The sequence below is a fragment of the Botryllus schlosseri genome, chromosome 9, assembly GCF_051294905.1.
Source record: "Botryllus schlosseri isolate E-star chromosome 9, Bs_hap1, whole genome shotgun sequence".
NCBI lineage: Eukaryota > Metazoa > Chordata > Ascidiacea > Stolidobranchia > Styelidae > Botryllus > Botryllus schlosseri.
This window is the reverse complement of record NC_137244.1, coordinates 2358148-2385003: the sequence shown is the minus strand read 5'-3', so window position 1 is coordinate 2385003 and position 26856 is coordinate 2358148. Positions and strand designations below refer to the sequence as shown.

Below are 26856 nucleotides of genomic sequence, written 5' to 3'. Positions count from 1 at the left end.
CGCCGATTTGTATTCAGGTCGCGTGCATGGAAATCAACGTCTCTACTGACTTTCTTGGTCATGGGAGCGAAGTTGGCCATAACTCTTCCAGTCATAAAAATCGCTAAATTCGCCAAAATCATGGCCAAATGACCCCCAATACGAGCAATCACTATCATGCTTGCCCAATGAAATTTGCTATAGGCTACAAGGTCCTATATGTGAAGTAATTCTTTATGCCCACGCCGGACGAATATATAGGATTCCCCCCTCCAAAACTGAAACTACGAGTTACAAGATAACTGAGAAAACTATTGTGCATCGGACTTTTGACACCTACGCTAGGCGTAACTGTACTGTAGCACTATTCGCACCAATATCGAGATCCTGCATGGAACTTGTTCAAATCGACGTCCCCCAAATTGGTCGAATTCAGAGTTTTATATTTGCTTCACGTCAGATTTAAAAAAAAATATAAACGATTACATCGCGTACTTTTGATACTAACACAAGATGTAACAACTCTCTAATTATATACAATTGATCAGATGGATGGACAGGGAAATAGAAATCTAATTGGGTCGATGGTCAGCCGCTATAATAGTGATATATACTTAGCGGGTTGGCCCCCCTAGGTTGGCCTTCCTATTATTTTCTGGAGTGCACGTCGCTACTTATAGTGGTCGGCAAACCCGGTGCGAGTCATGTCGTGTTCAAGTTTATATATAGTTCAAGTATTCCCACCCAGTTAAGCGAAGGCAAGCACCTTTCCGCAATTGTATCAGTATATTGCATCGAGCAAGCTCGTATATCTAGGTAGGTTTTCACTTAATTCCCAATCAGCGGCAGTTTGTGTCACGCCTCTACATAGCAGTGCCGGGATCAAGCCACCACCCCCGAGTCACGAGTCAACCCGAGCCATCGCAGACCCTGACTCGAGTCAAGTCAAGCCAATCGTTTTTCGAATGTGACTCGAGTCAAGCCAAGCCAGTCGATTCTCGGGGCTGACTCGAGTCAAGTCGAGCCAAGTCAAGTCAAGTCACGAGTCAAGTCACAACCCAAGTCAAATTGCCCTTTCGATGTATGAGGCGTGACTACGTCACTGCATTTTGCCAGCCGTCCGAAACACAGATTGAGTGGTCATTGATTTTGAACAGATGAACGAATATAGAGTCAAATATACACGCAAGTAAGGCGCCGCATCGCTCACGCACACGTAGAACTAATAAACTACATAAGTAATTGCACAGCCGCAGTTTACAGTTACCAGCCAAAATAGAGATACGAACCGATAAGATGCAATACATTACCCTTGTGCAAATTGATATGACACAATTCGAGCCTGCGCCAATGGTTGAGGACTATATAAACTAATTGCGAATTCAATTTCAATAAAACAAGAGGTTTGGTTAAGTTAAGAACCCAGAACAGATATAGAAACTCTGCTATAAATTACTTTACTATACTATAGTTTACGACAACGTATGTTGTCAGCTTTGATCACTTCGTTTGCGATCAAAATATTTGTGAGCGAACAATGGAGGCTCAGTAAAACGCACGATCATTGAAATATTGGTCGCTCTCACGGATTACACCAGCGTTGCGCGAACAATCCGAACAAAGCCTATCTAAGATACAGTGATTTTTATCGACACCGATTACTTGATGACTTGAAATTGACTCGTGAATTCCGCTCCGAGTCACGAGTCAATCCACATCTCTGATACGCCGAGTCAATTCAAGTCAAGTCACTTTGGCAAAGTGACTTGAGTCAAGTCAAGCCACACGAAAAAGTGACTCGAGTCTGACTCGAGTCAAGTCAAGACTCGAGTCATCCCAACACCGCTACATAGTACATAGTTAGTGGTTATGACTGCAAACCTGCATGGTCAGGGGTCACGCAGAGGGATCTGGTTTGTTGAAATGTACCGCATAGTTCATCCCTTTGTAAGATGACTGACATGAATCTTGCGTATTATGAACTCGAAATGTAATAGGCTTACCATATAATGACCTCCTTTTTTGGGAAATCGAAGATGTCTTCCGATAACGCCTAAAATGTCCTCCTCTTTGGTAATTCGCCATTCTTTATAGCTTTGACAGCCAGGCTAATGGATAGACACAACTAAAAACGCAATAAATGACGCGAAATCTGCAATGCGGATGTGCGGGTGGGTCTTTCAACAACTTAGGGAATTAATTCAGATTTAGCGACTTTTTCTAGCGATTTTGTTTCAAGATTTAGTGACATCTAACGATTTTCGACACCAGTTATAGCGATTTTTGTCCATCCGGGGTTGGCAACACTGGTTGCTATCCCCATTAATTCAGACGTATATCAACTACTTCATCGCGTACGGCTCCAACGCACACACCCTGTTGATTCTGAAAGCCTATGGCGTAGACGCAAGAGTGGTTTGCAACTTCAATCGATAATTTCACAACCGAGCAGACCCCCTATACATTTAATACAGGATTCCTCGCTCGTGGTACGACATTGGCTTAGATATTGAAGTGAAGCCGATCACTCTATGGTTTTTGATGTGGCAGGCCCCATAACTTGTGCTTATATATTTGCGCAAAACAGATAACATTTTAACAGGTAAGCAGCTCTCAACCCCGAATTATCCCGGTCGTGTACCATATATGTAGGTGATGTTAGGACTGCCATACGTCAGGAATTTTCCTGTTTAAACTGCGCCCGGGAGGAATCTCCAAAATATGCCTTAATGTTCGAAATTTTGGAGTTCTGAAATAGGCTCAAAGTGCTTTCGTAACTCAGCGGAGCCGATAATATTTAGGGGCAGATTTATGCCATTTGAGATTCCTCTTCGCGCTGCGCGCGATTCAGTGTCACATTCATTGATCCGCCACCCTCGCAAAGCATGCGAAAATGGATCAAAATTTTACAGTAACACATGGAAGAAGTAACATCCCAGCAAACACAGTACAGACAAAAGATGTAGAAAAGCCGAGCCGATATAGTAGATATTAGATCTCGGCAGGTCGTAGAAAGGGGGATTTTGTGTCGACTCAATTCAACGTCTTTTCCATGTCCTTCAATAATGTAAATATTATGCAGATGCTACAGCCTTTAAACATGGTGAGTAGAATGTAGATCCTACGTTAGAAGAAGAAGATCCTGATATAATAACCTGTTTTCTACCACTATGGGCTTAACCTGATCACGGCTGCGTACACACACCACATTATTTACTACATATTAATCACATTTGTGATAATTTAATTTCAAACGAATTGGCAATAATGCCGTTGTAAAAAATAAAACGAAAAAACGAACGAATGTCTTTAGAAAGAAAGTGAAAACAGTCCTTATCATCAGGTTTCATCTTCTGATGAGCCAGTTAAATAACCAGCATGCGGCCTTTTTTTTCAACACCCTGCAGAAATAAAATGAAAATGATGATTAATAGCTAAGACATTCGTACTGCGAAAATGGCAGAGGTAGCGACTAACGAATGACTCCTACATTTTTTTCGCCCATACTTACTAAAATGGATTCGATTCTGAACTATTTCCACTCAAGTTTTCAAGTTTTATTATTATATTTTTTAATATTATATGACTAGAGAACTGACTTCAATCGTCACTTCTTGATTATCAAGATCAACGATGACTACTTCAGCACTCTTTGAAAACAGCCACTAACACAAAAAGAATTCTTGACTAAAATTTCTTCACATTCGGTCCAAAATGATCAATTCAACAATCCAAATGAATCAGTTATTTGGCAGCTAGTTGGAGAAATATATACTCAAGTCTAGAAAGTGGAATGATACTCTGCCTGGAAAGCTGAAGACCTAACAATATTGTGTACAGAGAACAAAACATTTGAGTGGCGGCACTGGTATAGACATTAATGAATTATTAGAATTGGCAGCAAGATAACCAGCAAGACATTAAAATGAGAATTAGTGCAGTTTCTTAGGCTGTAGTGATACTCAGCCAGTAATTGACCTAGCAGAGAGCAAAACGTTGTAAATAAAGCGAGCGAAACCTCCGACAAATGATACGATAAAACATTAGAATCGACAGTCTTACTAGAAGCAGAATAACAATCATGAGGGGTTAGAGAACAGAAGCCCGGGAAGTGACCATCAGAAATTACTGCATACTGGCCGAACAAATCCATGACCACTAACAAATGGTCTTTCAATAGTCAATATTGATACCAAATGACACCACCCCTATTTCATAGCAACATTTAGCAAATACAGCGCTGGAGTCAACCTTGTATAAGCCCTAACCAAACGCCCATTAGTTTTCCCACCTACTACTTCGCGGATGGAAATACGCATTAAAGCGAACGGACGCGACTTGTCACACTCTTGCTATTTCTGCTCCTTTTTTCTCTTCGTTCCTCTTCTCTGTCGCTTCCGCTTGAGGAGAGAAACAGTCGGCCGCGTTTACGGATCGTGAATTCCCGGTGGGTGATTCTTCCTCGAATGGTCAGCACCTTGAAAATTGAGAACAATGTGGTTGCAAAATGCATGACAATTTGAAAGTTACATCATTCTAATTATTCCAGTTATGGCCGTGAATCGTTACAAGTGCGGTAACCATAAGAATTATTACTATACTTCAACTACAAATACAATACATTGTACAAAATGATTACCAATTCTTTTACGTTGATCGAGTCCCAAATAGATGAAATATGTCAAAGAATTTGCTAAATTTTTGTATAATTTGACAGATTCCGAAATCTTCTCAAAGTGCACCTTTCAAAAATTTGATATCAAGACTCCCAACATTTTACAATTCGAAGTTGGATGGCTTTACCAATACAAGCAAACAGTTTGTATCGCAATTGACAATTATGTAGAGAACGCTGCAAGACATATGAGTAGGCCTACCCTAAAACGTTTCTCTCACATGGACATTAGGGCTCTTAAAATATGACTTTTTTTCCCAAATCGTTCTGGCTACTTGATAATATTGTTAGGTTACCTAATTTAAGCCTAAACACAAAATTTGGTTCAATTCCAGCCAGTAACCGCTTTGCTACAGGAGAAGAAAGTTTCTATTTATTATATAAAAATAAATCGGTAATAAAAATTTGAAAATTTTCTGTTCACCCCATGAAAGTGTTAGGCTGTCTATAGAAACGATGCTCACCAAATTTGGTTCAATTCCAACCAGTGGAAGCGGAGATATTGCCGTCGAAAAATTTGGATTTGAATAAAATAGTATTTACGGTGACCGATTCTTTGTTTACTTATTAAAGTTGTGCTCACCGTAAGTACTATTTTATTAAAATCCAAATTTTTCGACAGCAATAACTCCGCTTCCACTGGTTGGAATTGAACCAAATTTGGTGAGCATCGTTTCCATAGACAGCCTAACACTTTCATGGGGTTAACAGAAAATCTTCAAATTTTTTATTATTCATTTTTATATATTAAATAGGAACTTTCTTCTCTTGTAGCAAAGCGGATACTGGCTGGATTTGAACCATATTTTGTTTGTAGGCTTAAATTAGGTAACCTAACAATTTTATCAAGTAACCAGTACGATTTGAGAAAAAAAGTCATTTTTGAAGAGCCCTACTGTTCATGACCGTCCACGTTTAGAGTTGCATCTCAAAGATGCTAAAATAAGCATAAATATAATCCAAGCAATACGATCGTCCACTTTGACTGACTGAATTTCTAAAAACACCTTGATAGCTTCCACATCTTACGTTTATATATACTGTCTGCTATCGGCACAACAAAGTAGGCCTATTTAAAAATACCAAAACAGATTCAACATACCACATCTCTTGCAAAGGCTTTTGCTTTCATTCAATTTTCCATCAAACTTCTTTAAATCCTCCTTTGTGGTGAGTTGCTTTGGAATTCTTCTAGGATCAATTCCGATATTGTTTTATCATATACAATCTATGGCGGAATAAAAGTTTCGGATAAGTTCTAAAACGAACACAATTTTCCACACAAAAGTCAATTGCCACACGAAATGCCAAATGCTACGGTCTCATTTTACAAGGTATGGCGAGGAAACGTAGTGGTACGTTCCATTATAGCTAAACACCAATGAATTGCGGGTTCGAGCGCGACACGTCGACTCCATAATTCCTACCGAAGTGTTGGCCGTTTATCTAGGCTCCTCCTCGCCATCTGATTCGCATAGCCATGTCTTAAAAAGCCTAGGAGTGGGCCGTGCTGTAAGTGGGCAGATGGTTGCCGATGCACCCGGCACTTGGTGAATTCGGCCGCACAAACTCGGCACTTGGTGAATTCGGCCCTCGGGAAATTTTGAAATGAAGTGTATTTACAGCTATTAATATGAATTATCAAACTAATAATAGTATTATCAAGTGATTCGTCAATCTTGTAAGGAGGTCAGGGCATCCGTAGATCGCGCAGTCACGGCGTGATTAGATCACGGATTGCGTAGCCACGGGAAATAACACAGCGCTCATATACCGACCACGCGCGGTCTGCTTGGAATCGATGGCGTGAGTCACGGGCCTGTGTCGTGTAAGTTTTGAGAAGATGGATCTTGGCGTTGTATGTGAGATCAAAACTGTGGAACATCAAGCGGCGCTTCTTCGTTTATCGATCACGACAAGCCAGTGTTCCTCATCAACAAATGTTTCGCATGATCACGTCAAAATAAATTATTTTTTGCCTTTGGAGAGACGATTCCACTCTGGGATTAGGGTGTCTCGATAACACGGTTGAAGGATCCCAAGATTACGAGATCTACCACGAGCCACGACACGTTTAAATTTCCTTTTTGATACTGTTCATTCATACTAAATGCATTTCTAATGCGAAGGTGTTCTAGTGCCAATTCCTCCAAGGGCCGAGTTCACCAAGTGAAGAGCGTCGCGTTATTTCCGCAATTACGCAATCTGTGATCTAATCACGCCGTGACTGTGTGATCTACGCATGCCCTGACCGCCGTACAACATTGACAACCACTTAAAGTGCCAAGTTCACCGGCAAACATTCCAGTAACCAATCATGGTGACCGGTACCGCTACGAGATCTACCACGGCCGAATTCACCAAGTGCCGAGTTTGTGCGGCCGAATTCACTAAGTGCCGAGTTCACTGGTAATCGGGCAGATACGGAATAATAATAATAAGAACCGGCCTGGTGTAAAATGACCAGTGTAGTCGAACCACCACCATGAACACCACAAACAAACAAATAAACATCTAACAAGGAAAAGAAATTACCTTTGCAGCCTTTGACAAACACAGTTACCATTGAAACCAGCAATTAAGGTCTTATTCGAAAGCAGAATAACAACTGTTTTAGTGGACATATCAAATCAAATGTTGGAAAGTTCATGTAAAATAGCCCAAAATATTATCTTACTGTGACCATATTCCATCAATATGGTCTGGCTAGCCAAATTCTCTGGACCAACATAATCAAGTTGCGTTTGGTTTCAACGATTAATAATCTTGTCACTGGATTCGAGGTATAATTGCACTCAAATATCAAATTTTGCTCCATTAATCAACATCAAGTTGAAAATGTCCATTCTTGCACCAACTTTTATAAAATCATGAATCAGTGTTCTACAGGAATGTATCTATATGACTTATATACCTAGAAAATTCAAGCATAAATATTATGATATACCGTAGGTATAGGTACCGGTAATTCAGATGTTTGAAGCGAATAATAGTGGTCTAATTTCACTAAATTAGAGCGAAATGCCAGCAATATAATTGTAATCTAATTCGGAAAAACGGTTTAGCTCTAATTCTAACCTGGAAAAGCTGAAACTTTTCTATAGTTGTCTACACCTGTTTTGCAGAAAGTCAAACAGCTCTAGGCGTCATATACTACAGGCAATTCGAAATACCCCATAAGCTATATGCTACTGCATATATACCTTTAACCCGCTACCTCAGTCAGTCACAATTCCTATATATTTACGGCATTTACCATACAGAAAGAGCGAACTATGCCTGGCTGCGACCTGTTGCGCTTCAAATCTTTGTATGGCGCGATGACGTAAAATTTGAATCGCCGAAATATTCTAGAAGTCACGCATCGATAATCATATTCCTAAACGTACAACATATCACTTATTTAGTTATTCTCTGAATAAAACTATTAACCATACTCGTTGAACATGCGAGATTACCGAAAGAGCGAATATATATATAATGAAGATCATATATATCAGAGGAAAACAAAACTATTCGACCTTAGAGCAACAACACGAATATACAACACCGGTGACATCCTCACGCAATAAAACGAAGGGAGAACATTGTTTTCTAATGGATAGAACGAAGCTACCGCATGAGATCGAACAAAACCGGATAGAATTCATCGTGATTGAATGTACCGACAAAGTCATCCTTTCTACGTATTTTAGTCGTACCCGCGAGAGATAGAAAATTTGCATTATTAGGTTAACTACCGGATATAACGAAGCCTAATGCATGAGATGGAACAACACCGAGTATGAATTTATTCTGATTGAATATAACCACAAGACCATCCTACTACGTATTTTAGACATTCCCTCGACACTTAGAAAATCAGAACCTAATCGAGATGATCCCGGATGATCCTTTTACGGTTTTGTGTTTGCTGGGATTATAGACCGTTTTCAGTCACAAAATTTACCGACCAGATGCGCATAGAAACCCGAGGTATTTCATATGGCCCCAGCAGTTACATCGACATGAATTATTCCGATTTACTGCACGAAACATGCGAACTGTATCAATTCTTTTTCGAGTAAAAGCCAGCACTGCGTTCAATGTTTTACACACCAACTATCCGTGAGGTGACTCTCGTGGAGCGAATCATTACTTAACATTTCATATTTTGATCGAAATATGCTGGGCAGAACAGGTACTGCCTCAATTAGGCACACTATAGTTCCATTTTGATGTTGAGAACTGATTAACCATCCCGTTACAAGTTGCAAGTATACTTAGATACATAGATATATACTCGCGTCACGACGATCAATCCAAGTTAAAAGCTACATTCCTAATAGAAAACGAGCAATCGGATATGCGGAAGTTACAACCGATTTTAGAGAAATTACAGTCCTTACACATAGAGGCAATTTTCTGGCTGAATACCCAGTGCATGTTTGCGGACTAATAATTTGTACTTTAATGTTCAATAATGCCGCGCGAATACATACACCCACAGCGTCATCGCAAACAATCATCAAGTCAGTCGTGATGTCCGTATCAGGTCGTAGGCATCTCAGGTCTCGAGCCATATTAATTTATACGACAAGAGTATTACAGAGGTAGTCAAAGTAGTCAAGAAAGCTACTCAAGTAGAAGTAGAAGTAGTGGTGAAAAAATCTACTCAAGTACGAGTAGAAGTACTTCTTCCATAAGCCACCTAAAACTACTTGATGCAGAAGTAGAATTGACTGACCTCAAATCCACTCAAGTAAGTAAGTAGTTTTGAAAACAGTCTTAATTCGTTCGCATGGATCTGTCAAAAGCTGCAAATTGAGCTATCTGGAAGATGCAGAGAGCTTGATTTGTATTGCTGCATCTCAGGAGGTATCAATTTTCGACAGAATAAGCATTCTTTCGCATCATGGGATGCAAATTAAAGTATTGATAATTGCTAGATATCGAAACAGTAGTTTCAAATGTTATGGTGGGCCATATTTACTGTGATGAAATATTTAATATGGCCGATATTGCGGTGTGAGCAGAATCAAGCAATCCGGTATCTAAATAATATTCACGGATACTTTCGCGAAAACATATCTGTCAGTCCAAAACTACTGTGCGCGAAGCGCAACCAAATTTCTGGGCTTTACTTGACTTTTATGAATATCAAATGTTGGTACTACTACTGGTCACCCCGTATCCACTGTGCGCGAAGCGCGACGAAAATCATGGGTTTTACTCAAATTTTATGAAAATTAAATGTTGCTGCTCCGTGAAAACAGCCCCGAAATTCCTCAGGCTATCCTCCCGTTTGGAGGATTAAACTACTTCTATTTGACAAACTGAAAATAGCGAGAAGTAAGTAAGTAGATCACAAAATATTTCGAAGTAGAAGCAGAATTAGCGAAAATCAGATCTACTTGAGTAAGTACCAGAAGTAGAGGAAAACCACTTGAGTACTTCGAAAACGTAGAAGTACTTTGTCACTGACCACCTCTGAGTATGCGACGCATCAACAAAACTACTTCTTATCAGACTGCTGTACCTTTTATTCATATATATTTTTGTTTAACGGCTTCGACATGTATTTTACGTTTTGAATCCCAGACGGAACAGTAGCCATGCCTATCACAGGGAAAATGGATTCCGGTTAACAAATGTTTTCAAGATTCAAAACAGAACATCCCCGAACAGCAATATGTTTGTATCAGTAGTTCACTGACAATCTCGGTATTAGAATCAGTCTGTGCAGTAGGCCTATATCATCTCTTCCCAGGCGGCCATTTTGTTCAAGCGAGTTTATCAGTTTTTTTGCAGTCGCGAAGCGAAACTATCCCGCGATCAGTTGATTCGAACGCATCCTGAATATTACTGACTCCAACTTCAGCCGCTTCGAACTATTCACACATTCCACGCCGCTGTTTTCACACTATAGAATCAATACCAACTTAGTTTAACAAGAGTCAAGGATCACAAGTACGCCAATAAAATCATTGTATTTATTACTGAGAAATCAATCGCTTAACAAAAACAGGCAACTTATCATTTACCAACTCTAGCATATATTACCAAAAAAAAATCAGGTATTGTTGATTAAAAATCCTTGAGTCCTTATTATCAAAAATGTTATAGTGCGGTATCGGAATCCATTCCCGGGCTGTACTAAAGGCAAATCCATTGTGATCACCCAAAATAGAACATTTATACTTTGGCATAGTGTGAATTGAAATAGGATAGACAAACAGGACTACCAACTTTCACCCAGTCAGATTTCGAGATGATACGCACATTGATTTGAAACAAGTATTGAAACCTCGTAACTCTATTTGCGAATTGGCTTTACGTTTGTCAAAGAGACTTTCAGCAATAGCATCACTATGACATCTCAACATTTTAACACACAGGATTTAGCCCCGTAAATGTATAGTAAGATGACACTTCAACCCCCGTCGCGATGTGAACTGCTTATCGCAAATTTCACAGTTAAACTTTACGCTGTTGATGCCGTGGATCGTCATGTGGTTTTTTAACTGATATTTACGGGCAAACTCCTTCCCACATATTTCGCATTGTTCATTTCTGATTTCGAAATGCGTCGCGAGGTGTCGGTTCAGATCGCTACCTCTCGTAAAGGTCCGAGCGCAAATCAAACATCGATGTGTCTTCAAATTGTAGTGTGTCATTAAATGACCGGATAGAGTTGATTTGCAGTTGAACTGTTTAGCGCAAACCCAGCATTGATTTGCTTCGACCTTGTAGTGACTTGCCAGATGTCCGTCGAGTCGATATCTCCGCGAGAACTGTTCGTCGCATAACTGGCACCGATAACTGTCCATCTCTGCGCTTAATATTTTGAGGTAGAGACACTAGTAGATTTCTGATTTTCGACAGTTCCTCTGTTGCTACGGCACTCCGTGTGCCCCCAGTTCAGACTGGGCAGACTCATTTATTGGCCGTTCATCATCAGTTTATATCTTATTTTTTCCGGAAGAGAGTGACACTTGACGGCTAATTGTGTGTGACTCCTTTGCACAATGACACATGCTTGTATATTCATGATGTGGTTCTATCTCATTTCAAGTATCAATGGCATTCATCAGCAACCCCTAGAAGTTTTCAGAAAGCCACAATATTACCCTCGATACTTCCATTCACTATTCACCATTCTGCACCTCAATAGCCAGATATTTAATTGCAAACATTGTCTCCTCCTGACTATAGACTAATCCACAAATGGATTCCTATTCATCTTTTATTCAGGGCACTTGCATGAATGACACTTCGACTAGTTGCGCCCTTTGTGAGCTTTATCACCCCCCCTGTCAATCAACCAGCACTAAAGAATGCTTGATATAGGTGTCAGAGAAGCGTCGACAATAGTAACCAGTTTGTATCAATATTCGAATGCCCCAGCCGAAAAGAAATCAACTTTGTCAATGCCTAACAACTGAGGCCTTGATTTCTATTTTTACATGGGGCGGTTGGAGGCGAACGGCCAGGAATTGTCAAAACCTCCTTCTTCTGAAACGCTAAAACCCGACCTTCCAAAATACACAAACTGGACACTAACGCTCAGCTACAAATCAACGAGCCCCAGTAACAATCTGTAGCATGTAGCTTAGGGTCGTCAAGTTCAATCGAAGTCGCGGGCCAGACTCGGACATTTAGATCACTCACTGGCCAGACCAGTCAAATGATTACACAATATTACCAACTCCACAATATGTTCACTCTTGCACACCCTCCGAATCGGTCGTCAGTGTTTGCGATCCGCCCCCGACGATGACTAGAAATCACAACTCCGCCGTCAGGCGGGCCCAATGCGGTCCAAATAAGCATACTCGATATTCGCTACCCCGAAGGAAATTTCATCAGAAGCATTTCTCACCACAAACCCAATAAAGGTGCCAGTCAAAACACGCACATTCTTTAGCAGCTACACGCGTGCGTGAACGACACAACACAGTCTTGCGTCCATAATTAAGTTCTATAACCGGTATTTAATTTAAGTTGTATCGACAATCAATCCGCCCTCAGGACGGCTTAGCAAGAGAAATGACTCTGAACGATCAGGCGATCGCTCTCACTCCGAGAACTCAACCCGACTCGCGCTGTGTCCCGACTAGGGGCCTGATCATATTCTGTTTTTGAGTAAATAACATATAAATTCAGTTAAGACCATGCTCGCGTGGATTTTCATACCTTTGTTATCATTAATTACCCAATAATTTTGGAGAACGTAGTGAATGTTACTTTTCAAATCAGGAATCAGAATCATAATTGCTTACTATCCCGCGTAGGTTATATTTGTCGCGAGTATAACTGATTATAATGTAAAGAAGTGACGCTGAATGCCTTTTCATCAACGCGCACCAGAATAGAAGTATCGTTTCCAAGAAAATGCCGCGTTGGCAATATAACTAGAGTGTTACTCTCAAGTAAGCAGTTCGTGCTATGAGAACTTCACATTTCCGTTACTACTTTTTGTCATGTGCACAGCGCTAAGGTATACATTTGCAAGCAAGGTGAGATTTAGTACCATGCGTTTCTGTACCGGCTTAAACCAAATTTAGCCATACCTTTTCGACGGAGCCATACACTTCAGCTTGCGGTCTATAGCAACGTATTTATTTTATAAAATGTATTAGATTCCAGATTGGCTAAAGTTAGTGAGCTGTACTAGAGCCTGCGCGGATTGTGTGCACAGATTGAATCACACCAAAATAATATTATGACTTAATAGGGCAGAGTATTTCTAAGATTCGCTATGCTACGGCAGTTTGAAGCTAATTTTTATCATCCCAGATCGTTATGCCGACTTTGCCTACATTTATCGCTCAAGGAAATTTCACCGTACTACTGCAACCATCGCCGGATGCACTCCAGCTACGACGCAGGCCAGTAAAGTTGCGCTACTCTTTTCGAATTTACACTAAACTTGGTTATAACTACTCTATGCAGATGAATTTTCGATCAGAAAATTTCCTCTTCTGTCGCAATTATCGGGGAATGCACCTCAGCTACGATGCAGGCCAGTCATGTTGCGCTACACGTTTGTATATTGACTCTACGCAGACATACACTCCAGATTTGAGGTCGATGCTAATCCACTGCAGCACTGCATCATTATAAAGCCTGAACATTGTAGCGTCCACAGTCATCGCATGAAGCAGGAACACCCCATACTCCCGGATTTACTGCTGATTAGGTAAGAAGTCATTTTTATGTCTATTTAAGACAGTGCTCCTTTGTATACTTTTGATTGTAACGGTTGGAGTTACCACCAGACGGGGTAACTTTTGGTAGAAGAGAATTGTTCACCCCGCTACAGGTCCCAAATATGTGGCCTCCCAAGCCGTTTTCCTTTCTGACACGACTGTGGTGCAATACAACCACTGAACCACTTTCTACTGCACAAAACCAAATTGAAAATGTAGTTTGTTCATGCAGAATAATAACAGGGAGATGTTGAAGTATAACTGCAAGGCACTAACACTCCCGTAAGTACTGTAAGTAGCCAAAATCTACTTGGCCACCCCGAAAAAGTAGACATATTCAACACATACAACATCTCAAAAACGTAATGTGATAGAGCAAAATACACGTCAGATTCGCATTCGGCACCCTCAAACCAAGTATAAATGATGCAAAGAAGTCCCGGCGCAAAAATCGTGTAGGCCAGTGTTATTCATATCAAAGAATACGTATGGCTAGAACCGCCCCCAACAATTATTTTGAAGTACTTAGAGTGATCGATTAGTTGAGGCAGCTTCCGCCACACAGCTTATTTTAGTACCATGCTCACGAGACTTTTGTCCGAATTATTCAGTAGACCTGATCATGCCATGACACTGTTGTCATATTGTACTGCAGGGGAGGCCAACCTTTTCAGCCAAAGGGCCACACTTGATTGACGAACTATTGCGCGGGCCACTTGACGCGCGAAACGCGCAATTTTTTGGAAGTTCATAGGTTAATAATATTGTCACTTGACTATATTGCAGACCTGCTGTATATCGCTGGGCTCAGTTTGCATTGAATGGACTATCCGGCGCCTGGACATATCGATATCAAAAGCTTCGACCAACATGCGTCAATCATTTTGTGCCTATGTTTCATAGTCGCAAGGTCGCATATGTTGAACGACACATCGTCTCGTAATCGCGAATATAGGTATACTCAATCTGATACATTGGGCATTCTTTAATTTTCAGAAAGGGGTAACGATATTAAAAGCAAGAAATCGAGTGACGAAATGTTGCGCAAAGCGTGCAGAAAATTTTTACTTTTGATAAATCGCTCGCAAATTATTCTGCTTTATTGTAGTGTACGAAGATCTACCAAAATGTGACTGGCTCATGGATCTGCCAATGCGTCGGAACTGATATTTTTCTTCATCACATCTCAAGTGTTGCGGCCAGACTAATCAAACCCTTGGTTGGCCTTGCAAGTTCACAATGTGTGCAATTCAGTCCCGACAACATTACTAATTTCAGAATTTACCTCGCGGGCCACTCAAAACCTTCTCGCGGGCCACGGGTTGGCCGGCCCTGTTGTACTGCGTTTATTATGCCGGCGTCAATCCAGTCACCACGACAGAAGCTGCTGCCGCCCAGTATTCATTTGCTGTGTAGAGAAATGTGCGTTTTTGCCATTGGTTTATGAACAATATGCCCAAGCCTCTCGGCACATATAGGAAATTCAACGGCGATGCAACCTCTGCAGTGGAAAGCAATTATACAACTCTCACAAGTCGCAGCGAGTCAATATATTCGCATTATAAATGCAACTTTTTAAGGTTTGCGGCATGTCTGCAATTTTGTCATCAACGCAACCCTGCCGGCCGATTTTACGGCCTAATGAGATTGATCACTTCTAAGTACTCCGTACAATATACTGAAGCTGATTCCGGCAAATTAACGGTCCTTATTTAGATGTACAAATTCGATCTCATCATTAGGAACGTGGATTCGAAACACTATCACGATTTGACGATCAAATCCACTTTCTCGTTATACAAGTTAAGGTGCATTAATCGCATTGATGAGGGCCGCAAGTTGAGCCTGAATTAATCTCTGAATCACTTCTGTGTTTTATATTCTCGAAGCGCGAAGTTAGATAGTGTTTAATTGTGTGCGCCTACTAGTTGGAACATGTTGCAATGCCCGTGACATAAATCCAACTATGCTTCGCGAACATAAGTCGAGAACTGCAGCAATGCACTCGAAACCGGGTCTTAAGATAACAACCAATAGTCGCGATGTGAGTTACTCTATATTAACAAAAACACATTGTGCCGGCGATAAGGGGCCTGACCGGTGGGTCAGGCCCTTATACCATCATAATTTTCATACGTCCCTTGTTTTCTAGAATTGTCGCGCCGCCACAAGTTCCAGCACGCTGCATTTTCCCCCGTAAGTCCATTGTATTTTCAATTTTTGTGTTGCCAGCCTGCATTACGCTGTGACAAAATGTAAATCAATGTGCGAGCATGGCCATTCTTCGTCACCATGCGGTGCAAGTAACGCGATGGCGGATTGGTATTGGTTTTGTTTCAGGCCCAGACTTGACGGATGCTTATTGGGTAGATATAGAATAAATTGTGGTCCCAACCTTATTATTGCCTCGGCGAATTTTGTATAATAGGCCTATGTTACGGGTACGTAAGGCATTGCGTATAATGCTATTATATTTATTGACTCCATTCAGAAATAGACCTTTTTTTTATGTGTATGTGGGATTTCCAACCATACATTCATAACATGCCCAGGATGGGACTCGCACGTCAATAGCGGCTTATCGTAAAAACCGAAGGCCCTGTAAATAATCCATTTGAACCAGGGTGTGGCATGCTGTGATGTCAATTTTTAACTATATTAGGGAACGTTACATGCGGGACTTGTACCTTCACGTATTCGACACTGCCACATATCTTTCAAAGGATAGAAAGCTCAAAATCCACTACAAAACCGTTTCAAAATCGTTAGGCGACCCATCAAACTCAATACGGCAACACTTTCACAAGCGAGCGTGCGTTATAAGATATGCTGCCACGCCACACCACCTATCCACAAAGAGGGAATGTGTCCCGTTGACGATCCGCGACTAATATCGAGATTCCAACACATGCGCGATCTGTTGTAGAATCACTCGAATCAGTACTGATCGGCTGATAAAAATCAAAAAAGGACCGAGTTCAACCAGTTTAAACGTCAAAACTTTCAGAAGGACCTGTGACTCGGAACCTCATCTGTTGGTAGATTGACGAACACAAAATAAGCCTCAAATTGTTCTGAGGCTCAGTAATTCTCCAATATACGTCCCACTTAGACTTGAATATCATATCAATCCTTGATAAATCCTACATATTTTACATCACATTTTCACAATTTGTGTGGAATATGCGCAGTCCGAATCTAAAATGGGGCCGACTCAACACTGATTATTCCAGATTTGGTTTTTCGAAAACAACGTACATATATATTTTTATATTTTTAATCTGCCAAGAGCCATATTTTTCGGTCGTTCATACGAAAGATCCAGAAGTGGGTGGTGTTATAAGTCTGTAGCTACGGAGAATAAACGAATACCATCGGCCCTGTGTAAATGAACATAGCGGTCGACAATCGCCATGAATACTGCAAAAGCAAAATCAACTATTCTATGCTCTTTCCGCGGCCTTTCTACAATTCACCTATTCACATCCCAGTATAGCACATTGGTTTCCGGTTCTTTTTGTGGAAAACGGACACCTCGCAACCCTATAACTTACATCCTATTCAATTGTCAATTCGTATGCTCGATCATGAATAATAGTTATGAACTGGCCGTGTTGACCTGTCATATACTAGGACAGTGGTTCCCAACCTTCTTCATATCGTTACCCCCAAGAAGAAAATGACGGATTGCAATCACCCCTTTTCAATAAATGACAAATTACAGCTTGCACTTAATTAACTCGAAGAACAGCACAGAGATGACGTCATAATGTACACTGAAAGTTACACTGTTAAAAATATCAAGTCCATGCGAAGGCTGATGCTGTTTTCGTGTTATCCAGTGGTCAAATAGAAACAAAGGGTATGATAATAATTGACAGCATCCCTCATGTAATTGTCAATCGCAAAATCATTCAGTTTGATAGAAAACCCTCCTTCATAGCAATAAGTTGAAGGAAATTCAATCACAAGGTTCAATGCCATACGAAGATTGGTTATTCATTTTTGAAGGAGAACCCAGAAGGTTCGAAAATCTTCCCCTCGTTTCTTTAAAGGCATGTTGATGATTTCAAACTTAATTTTACAGACTAGACTAGACCAGCACTACACTTTTCTATACTAACAACTATATTTCTACGATATTGTTAACGCATTATAGGTGTAAAGCTAAACTTAGACGCCCCTTGTTGTCTTTCAATTTGTCAGCCTGCGCAACAATATATGATCCGCCCTACCGCGAAATAAATTAGAATTACCTAGCACTATACTGAACTACATTCGGCCCTGTTATTCGTAATCACTAATGGTTACTATGATCTCACAGCAGGCATGGTGAACTAAGTGAAACGAAATATATAGGTCCACAAGCTCGCAAAGACATATGTTAGCCTACATTCATTTTTACGTTTGGAAATACTTTGAACAGTGCAGCGTTATAAGTATAAAAATTTGAATTACCCCCCAGAAATTGGCAAATTACCCCTTTGGGGGTAATTACCCGCTGGTTAAGAACCACTGTGCCAGGAGGTCAAATATAGCTTATCTTTTATTTTTTATTGCCATTTTTCATATCTATTTCTTAACCCCTCTGGCATCACCAAGGACTCCTATATTCACGGCGTAGAATGCTATATAGTGCATTTATTAGCCTATATCAAACGAAAGTCGCTAAACATGCAGTGTCTGCTTTGTGTATGATACGCTCCCATGTTTAATACGCACCCTTAAAATAGCATGCAAATTTTAGAAAGGCCTGCACCCATGTATATTACTTGTTCTGCGTCTCAATGGGCGAGTAGTTGCGATTTTAGGGTGCGCTATCATTGCGTATTTGCGATGCAGTTATTAACCGATCATTACTCAATCAGTGGAATATTCTTTGAACGGTAGTAGATAGCAGCCAAAGCTCGCAAGGCCGGCAGAGCGATAGTTTCGGCTATCGACACTATATCTTGTACACGAGGTCCATGACAAGTGTGATAGGTCAGGCCAACGATTATGTCGTGCGTACCAGGCCTGCCGATGATGCGACCGATCGCGAAAGCATTTGTATCCAGCGTACATGGCATACTATATGTGCGATTGGGGGGGCCTGTCGTTGACGTGATGAATTGGCGATTACTGCCGCGTGCGCGCTGCGATCAGTCATAAAGAATCCGATAATTTAACTGCCTCAGTGTTTTGAGTTGGACATCTTCTTAGTATACTTTACATAATAGCATCTTAGCTCATACAACGAAATGGTTTTTAGCTCAGAATTACCCTTTACTGACCGCTATCAATTTTTTTAGCATACTCTCCACTCAAGGTCCGCTGCAACAATTCTATTCGCCTTGGGCACCTCAGAGCAAGATCGGGAAAGATCGGGAGCCACCTCAAGACGTACACCAATCGTCCATTGATCCATACCACAGGTTTGTCTTACACAATTAGTGTTTAGTATTTGATATTTTCCTGGCAATGGCGCACAACATTAGATTGAAGACATAATATTTCAAAAGACACCCCCCATTAAAAAAAAACGCTGTTTAAAATACGTTTTGAACAAGGTGTTTCAAAATAACGCCTGATCCAAATGCAATCCCAACGGCAACGCCGATCAGTTACCACGGCAACAGGTGGGATAGCCAGTAGTGTAAAAATTGATCTGGTTTTAATTGGCAATTTGACACTACCCATGACGCGGAAACACGCATATGTGCGTGTTTACGCCCATATTTCCTTGCATTCACCATTCATTGCATTCATCTTCAGGGACCCTCAATGGTGTTCAATTTCTATAAAGTCTTGCGGTTCTATAGCGTTGAAATTCTATAGCTTTACAATTCTCACGGGTCGCTGTTTTTTTCCATTTGTACTATCGTCGTCATGTGTGGCATATGTAACTAATTTCGCCTAGTGCATGGTATTCGTCTAATAGATATCAGGTCCCAAACCCTAAATACAAAATACTTAAAACGCTTGACGCCTGTTAGTTAGCGAGTCCGCAACATCGCGCAAATGCCAACCAACCATCATTCTACCCCCCTCAACTAAACTGCATTGCGCGCATATCCACCAAATATATATATATATATATATTTTCTTTTTGGCCCATAATAGTCTCGTAAACTAGGTCGCGAAATAGGTTAGTATGTTTGTGTATATCCGCGAATTGACGTCATTCCTGCGCAAGGTGCACATCTACCCTGTGCGATCAAGTCATAATTAACAATTATCGGGAAATGGAGCAATACAGCTCCGACGTTGTTATCATAAGCAAACAATTGTCGCGATGTTAGATCCGGAACCTCATTGTGATGTACGCCGGTAGGGGAATTCGATTAGAGATAGGGCTTCGGAGCTGGAGTCAGTTCTTTAGGGGTAGCGACGGCTTCGACGTATTTCATAAGATGCCATTGTATATGTAATGACCATATCTGCTGAGTTAACATAATTCAACAGCAGGCCTTTTCCCCCCTTTGGCGCTATCGTTCCCGACTAACCATGTTCTTGGGGATTCAACAGCAAGGCAGTCGTATGTTCCATATTCAATTTTCATACATTAGTGCTGAACCTCGGTATGCGAATTACGCCTGTGAATATTGTGGATATTCTGCATACCCGCAATTGCATCATCAGCACAACCTTATTGGCCAATTGTAACGTTAACGAGTACAGTGCCAGTGTTAAAACGCCGCATCAGAATTTTGATGCTGTATACTGTACAGCATTGGCACGAAGCAAAGTGGGTTCCAGTGCAACTATGACGTTAGCGACAACTGACAAGTATTCATTATATCGCCACAAGCCGGCACAGCGGCACCCATGTACCGTTGCCGCATCCGATTTTACTGACGGCCAACAGACTCTAGATTACTATAGATAACCAACTTACGGGTAAATTAATCAAACTACTCAGAATTGCTTCACATGCCGCATGCGGTCTGCTGGCCTTATGCTCGACATCGCTATCCTAGGCCATCATTGTTCGAGAAATTGACAAGAATAAGAAAAGTCGCGGTATGTCATGCTATAGCGTCTCAAAGTTTCCAAATTGCAACTGTGTTGATGACAGCATAATCTTTGCTCAGATTATAGAAGAACCTACAAAAGAGCATGGCCCAAAGTACAGTCCTTCAACTGCTGCTGAAGTTTTGATGAAGCCCTCTTCATTCAGGCAGTTGCTGACTGATGATATCCACAAGAAAGACTGGATTCCCGTCATTATCCACACTTACTTTTTTTTTTTTACGTGTTCCCGCACCAAATAAACCTGATTCAAATTTACTGGTCTCAGGAGCTCAAAACTGCTGCAAGGGACCAGACGAGTATATTGTTATTACAGCAGATTTCTGTTGCCTTTAGTTACGGAAATTTTCCGTAAAACTTCCTACGGTCAGCATATGTAAAATCATATTACGGGGAGAGTTATTTCGAATTTACTGGTCTCATCAGCGTAAAACTGCTGCACTGGACCAGACCAGTAACTTGGTATTACAGCCGTTTTCCGTTACATCAGGTAACGGGAATTTTTCCGTAAAAACTTTAACAGTCAATCTTTGTAAAAAATAAATTACGGTCAATAATATTTTACGGGAAAATATTTTTCAAATTCACCGGTCTCAGAGTCGTAAAACTGCTGCCAAGACCAGACCAGTAATTTGGCATAGAATATTCTCAACAGTGTATTTCATCGTTGACGATCTTTCTGTGAGCACAAACGCGAAAATAAACCCTCTCTCGCAATTGCTAATCGGCTAAATCCGGCACTTTTTCATTTTCAGATGGGGCAGTCTCCAGAGAAAAAAATCGTGTGACAATTAAACACGTGAAGCACGAAGAACGATTTCACCACTTTTTTAGTCTATTGCAATGTACGACGATTTACCAAAAATGTGACTGCTAGACCCTCGATCTGCCAATGCGTATGAGTTGACATTTCAGTCATCATCATCCAAGTGTCGCGGCCACGCCGACTATATTTTTGGCTGGCCCTGCGAGCCCACAATCTGAGCCATTCAATTTTGATAATAATATATTGAAAGTTAGCTCGCGCGCTACTCAAACCCACTCGCGGGTCACATATGGTGTTTACGTACATTTATCACTCACACCCATGCTAGTAGGTGTGATCAAATATTGCACCGTTCTTTCATGCAACTATGAAGATTTTCTCCCTTTTAAAAAAATTAGTTTTGTGCTTTGATTTTCCAAAACTTGACCTTTGGAGTGTGGAATCTGTGTCGGTCAGGAACCCGGATAAATGAACAGGGATGCGACAAGTGTGCACTGCTAAATGTATCCTTGTGGAAAATTTAGCCGAATCATAATGCTGCTCACCGTATAAGAAGTGAGCACCCATCTGCTGAAGTAAGCTGTAGGTTGTATAGGGTATTGTCTTTCGAGGGTGAACTATCAATTGGAACGCGTGGTTTTGCCCACTTTATTGTTGTTCGTATCTCTAAATTATACGGTCTGTGCGCCGGCATCAGATATATCATTGACGAGAATCTCAAATTCGTTGATTTTTTTGACCGCCGCAAGATCCAGATCGGTTGCAACACAGCACCTGGAACGGGTATCGCAAAGCAACTCACGTTAGTGATTTAGTTAGCTAGCCATTGCTCCGCAACCCCCGAATGACGCGCAATGAAATAGGTATGGTCCAAATGAATGGCACTGAATCATCTTCGACGTGACGTCGAATTGGCATTACATTTTATAGTAATGGTTTTTGATGTAATTTTCCCTATTCTCTGATTTAAATTAAAATTAGTGTTATAGCTTCAAGGTTTTCTGTTCCAAGTCAACCTAGAAATTAGGGTTGCAGCTGCAGTTATATATATATATTATTTTTTTAAAACTTAGATTGTATTTGTAATAACTATATTTCCAATATTACAACTCCGAAACTTAATCTTGTTCAGTTCATGTCAAATCATGTTCAGTCTACCAGTCAATCAGGTCCATCATTTTATTCCTATAAGCACGAGATTGACGAATGTCTCAACAGTAAGTCTCGCTTGTTTTTCACTACGCAGTGTCCCCGCATTATCTCCAGAAACGCCGGGAACCAAATCAGAATCAATATCAGGGAACTAAATCAGAATTAATATCAGAGCTTGAATTCCTTTCGCAAATTAGATCAGAATTAGATTACCGTATGAGCACTCCGCTCCAATAAGACTAAAATTTACTAGCTATCCAAGTCTACCCAATCAGAGTGATGTCACCGTTTTTGTGTCGCCACCGACATCGATCGTACGTAGGCTAAACGTTTTCATTCTTTATTTTTTGTTAGCCCTATATTTTTTTCATTATTACAGTTTGCGTGACCTAATTCCGTATGTTGAAGTCCCCGTGTCAGAACGAAGTCAGAAATCGTTACGTGTTTGCAGCCTGTGATCTGTAAACTAAAAAAAATCTCTGCCGCGCGATTATCTGTGACACGAGATCCGATTTCAAACGTTTGCGAATGTAATTCAGGACAATCCCGAGAAGAACGAAGGTAAAGAGGCTCCCGACAATCCAAGGGACAGGGAAGACAAGCTGGACGAAGCGGCCCACAAGCGAAGATCAAAACTACAGGCCACTCAGGATTTTCTGCATTTCAACTGGGAGGTAACGTGTTATAAATTTTACTATGACTCCCGATCCCTGGCTCAAGGTGCGATTTTCAAAAGATCAGAGGTGTGACCGCAAATTCGAATTCTTCATTATGCAGTACAACATTTCCCGAACCCTTTCGACTTGTAGTTTTTCGTTGACTCCACAAATCACCTTCTAAACAGTAGTGGTCAAAATTGACCGAGCGCTTCCCCGTACAGCACCTAAGTAGCTTTATCTACTATTTTCACATACCCGAGTGGTCCCTTTATTTATATTACTTACGCGTAGTAATAATTTTAAAGACTCAAGTCGTGTAACAAAACACAATTTTTGTGAGTACCGTAAACCGGGGCAACTTTGGACATTAAATAGTAAAAGGTTACGGTAGCTAAATTATAGTTTTACGGCGTGGCCGTACGACCGCGAGTACCCTTGGCACCCTTGGTCCGACCGAATTCAGGATGAACACTTGAGCAATGCTGCAACGTATTGGGAATGCTAAACACGAATCTGAGCTGTAGCGGTGATTTCCTCAGGAATCATTAGACAGATATCGCAAGCTGAGCACATGCTAGCTCCACCCTGTGTCAAAGAGAACTTCTAAGTCCATGACCATAGGTTAAATGATGAGAAACATTTGCTTACGGCCTCACATTTTAAGATATTACACATCCAGTCAACCTGCCCTGAAACATAAACCGGCGTATTTATTGTGATGACTATAGTCATCGACTTTTCGGTTCATTTGCGGATCCGGTACATCCCACTACACCCCATCCGAGTGGTTCACCCCCCTTTTAAATATATTATGGTACACCCTGAGGTGTGCGAAAACCCCGGTTGGAGATCACTGCCTTAGACGATTCGAGGTGCCATGGCACGCTACGCTGCATAGCATAGTGTAATTTTAGATCTAATAAAAAAGGTATCTGAGCATAGCAACAACAACTTACACACTTTACAGCGCGAGGGGATAAACACTTTGATGTATTTTAAAGCAGGTATAGTATGAGGCGATTGCGAAAAACAGTAGCTCCAATCACAGGGTAGGGCGGTACGAAATTTGATTATTTATGTGCTACAAATTAACTCCCGAATTCTTGGTAGGTTTCGATAAATTTTTAGGTTTTCTTAGCACCGCTCCCGGGTCAATATGACTTCATTTTCGATTTTAATATAGTTTGGCCCTTAGTGATTATATCCCTACATTACAGATACGGGCAGCAGAGGAAGATGATGCGCCCCATATAGAAACACAAATTGGACTCGTGTACCCCCCACTGCAACTACAATCTTGATAGGAAACTCCAGGTCAGTGCAACTTCTGTATCCTGTTTGCCCCCTCAATAAATTATGTAGCAGACAACCAACACTTTAACCACACAAATCTACGTTAACGAGTTATCTGACCCAAACACAACTCCAAAAGCGAACATTCAAACAGTACTAAAGAGTTGCGCAAACCTTCTCGCCCCCACCCAATACTATTGAGAAACATCTTTATTACTTATTTCTTTATTAACAGTTTAGTTTGTCCTGCCACGCGATAGTTGTTATACATGATTTTTGGTTATTTCGTCGAGCAACACCTCTAAAATATTTTTTAGACCCGTTATTGCAGTACTTTTTGTAAACAACATATACTAATAGGAATACGACAGACATACATACTGCGATAATTATGGAATCAATGTTTCCCGGATTTATCAATCCTCCGCCGTTGTATAATTTAGTAAAAATGTTTCTTACCGTGTAAGTCCGTTCAAGTATTTGTAAGTTCTACAATTCTTCGTAAAAATCAAAATCACTTTGGATCAGTCCGTCATATGCGGTGTTCTGCGATGTGCTGTGTTCATTGAAGATCGTCATCTTTAGTACTGTGTTTCCTGATCCGATCGGCAGAGCCTGTCTGTTGGTAGTTGACGACAAGATCGCCGTATCGTCCCTCGGATCAATTGTTGTTGGTCCAGATGTGCCATCTCCTGATGAAATTGAAGTGGTTATTTTGGTACTTACCTTTCGATCATACTGTTGGAGTTGGTGATCCGGCCCGGTGATGGAGAGGTGCGTATTCGTCACATAGTACGGATCTGTTTCGGTTGTTCTTCCAGCCCGTTTTGTTTCCATCACATGTTGGGCAACGCTCCCGCTTGAATTGATCGCAATACGTTGTATGTCCTTCCATGAACGCCTACGTAAGCTAAATGGTAGGGCATGTGCAGGTTTTCGCTTTTCGGGTATCTGCTGTTTCTTGTGGGGAAACGCCATTTTTTTTCAACAGCGCGTCGCTAGACGGTTCTCTCCTATCTGTTTCTGTGCTATGGTTAGGCAGGGCGGATAATTTACTTGCTCCATATAAGATCTAGTGAATTTAAAAACCTTCATTTCAATGTTCATGTACAGCACACATCTTATTAAAGTGAAACATTCACACTCCTATCGCACACCCACAATTCAGTGTTCCACACTGGCGCCGTCTCTATTTACGGCGCTTACTACACTTGAACCTAACTTTTTGGGCTCTTACTATGCTTTTGGCTGTTAAACTTTATGAATGAACTCTGTTAATAATATTGATTCTTCCATATATTAGGCTACTATAAAATACACAAGCTGGTTTCACACCCGGTGATTTCCAACCTTATTGGTCGCGACCTCATTTCCATCTTGCAGATGTGTCGTGGCCCAGCTCAAAACTTGAATAAGCTGATTACTAAAAAATTTCAGCTTGCCCAAACTTACTCACGGCCTAGGAAGCTTATTACGTCCATCATCATGACGATCCCCAGATAAAGGCAAACGATCCCAAGATTTGAAACCACTGTCTGTGACTGAAGCGTCCAATCGGCCTTAACCAAGTCCAGGAATATGCCGTTTGCTTATATAATTTGACTTATTTTAGTAAATGATGGTTATTTAGATTTATTTTTGATTGCATTTTTGGCGAGGGTGGTGCTTGGTGCTCATACTAATATCAAAATACGTTGCTTTAACTCGCGCGCGGCGCGAAGAAGAATTTCGAATAGCATAAATCTGCTTGAAAATAATATTGTTTCTGTGATTTACGAAAAACTTTTCAGCCTACTTCAAGCCTTCAAAATTCCGGACATTTAGGCATATTTTAGAAATTCCTCCCGGACGCAGATTTTCCAGTGAAATTCCGGACATGTCCGGGAAATTCCGGACGTATGGCAACCCTAGCCTATAGGCCCATAATTGTGCACTAATCAGCCGGTGGTATGCTTGTAATAGTACAAAAATTGCACCATTCACCCGACCACTTCAATGCTATGCTATTACAAGGTAAGCGATACGTTATCACACTTGAGCCTGTGTTTTTTATCCAAGGACTTGGTACATGATGTGACAATGGTATTTGAAATCCAAAACCGTCGATACTTTCTCGAACGAATACTACCA

At 40.9% G+C, this 26856-nt stretch overlaps 1 protein-coding gene and 3 long non-coding RNA genes across 14 annotated transcripts in view; 2 read left to right on the top strand and 2 right to left on the bottom strand.

Moving 5' to 3' along the window:
• Positions 1 to 26856, top strand: part of LOC145445880 (uncharacterized) — a 139939-nt gene that overhangs the window by 51600 nt on the left and 61483 nt on the right. The gene's annotated exons all lie outside the window — the stretch shown is intronic.
• Positions 1 to 26856, bottom strand: part of LOC145445879 (uncharacterized) — a 246397-nt gene that overhangs the window by 208318 nt on the left and 11223 nt on the right. The gene's annotated exons all lie outside the window — the stretch shown is intronic.
• On the bottom strand, positions 3203 to 6050 carry LOC145447082 (uncharacterized). The gene is made up of 3 exons (XR_013917446.1): positions 5757 to 6050; positions 4271 to 4456; positions 3203 to 3380 (listed from the first exon to the last, which is right to left on the bottom strand). It is a non-coding gene; the product is annotated as an uncharacterized LOC145447082 (long non-coding RNA).
• Positions 12883 to 25945, top strand: LOC145446310 (uncharacterized). Of its 11 annotated transcripts, XR_013917255.1 has the most exons (9): positions 13161 to 13524; positions 13589 to 13658; positions 13716 to 13835; positions 15998 to 16041; positions 19137 to 19259; positions 21612 to 21701; positions 23314 to 23448; positions 24651 to 24747; positions 25312 to 25945. XR_013917255.1 is itself a non-coding variant. In XM_080324568.1 (7 exons), exons 2-7 carry the CDS (start codon positions 13503 to 13505, stop codon positions 21731 to 21733), a joined length of 501 nt encoding a protein of 166 aa, XP_080180694.1. In that variant the 5' UTR covers positions 12890 to 13152; positions 13433 to 13502; the 3' UTR covers positions 21734 to 22141. The 11 variants fall into 11 exon arrangements, 6 of the variants coding, with proteins under 6 accessions (XP_080180694.1, XP_080180696.1, XP_080180695.1 ...); XM_080324568.1 differs by lacking the exons at positions 23314 to 23448; positions 24651 to 24747; positions 25312 to 25945 and adding an exon at positions 12890 to 13152 and having other exon boundaries at positions 13433 to 13524; positions 21612 to 22141; XM_080324570.1 differs by lacking the exons at positions 23314 to 23448; positions 24651 to 24747; positions 25312 to 25945 and adding an exon at positions 12892 to 13152 and having other exon boundaries at positions 13433 to 13524; positions 13589 to 13679; positions 13744 to 13835; positions 21612 to 22141.

Bases quoted from the DNA above. Each gene is read 5' to 3' on its own strand.
- LOC145446310 (XM_080324565.1), top strand. From the start codon at position 13,395: ATGCTACGGCAGTTTGAAGCTAATTTTTATCATCCCAGATCGTTATGC. The intron at 13,525-13,588 runs GCCAGTAAAGTT...TACTCTATGCAG, and splicing joins GCACTCCAGCTACGACGCAG to ATGAATTTTCGATCAGAAAA. The intron at 13,659-13,715 runs GCCAGTCATGTT...CATACACTCCAG, and splicing joins GCACCTCAGCTACGATGCAG to ATTTGAGGTCGATGCTAATC.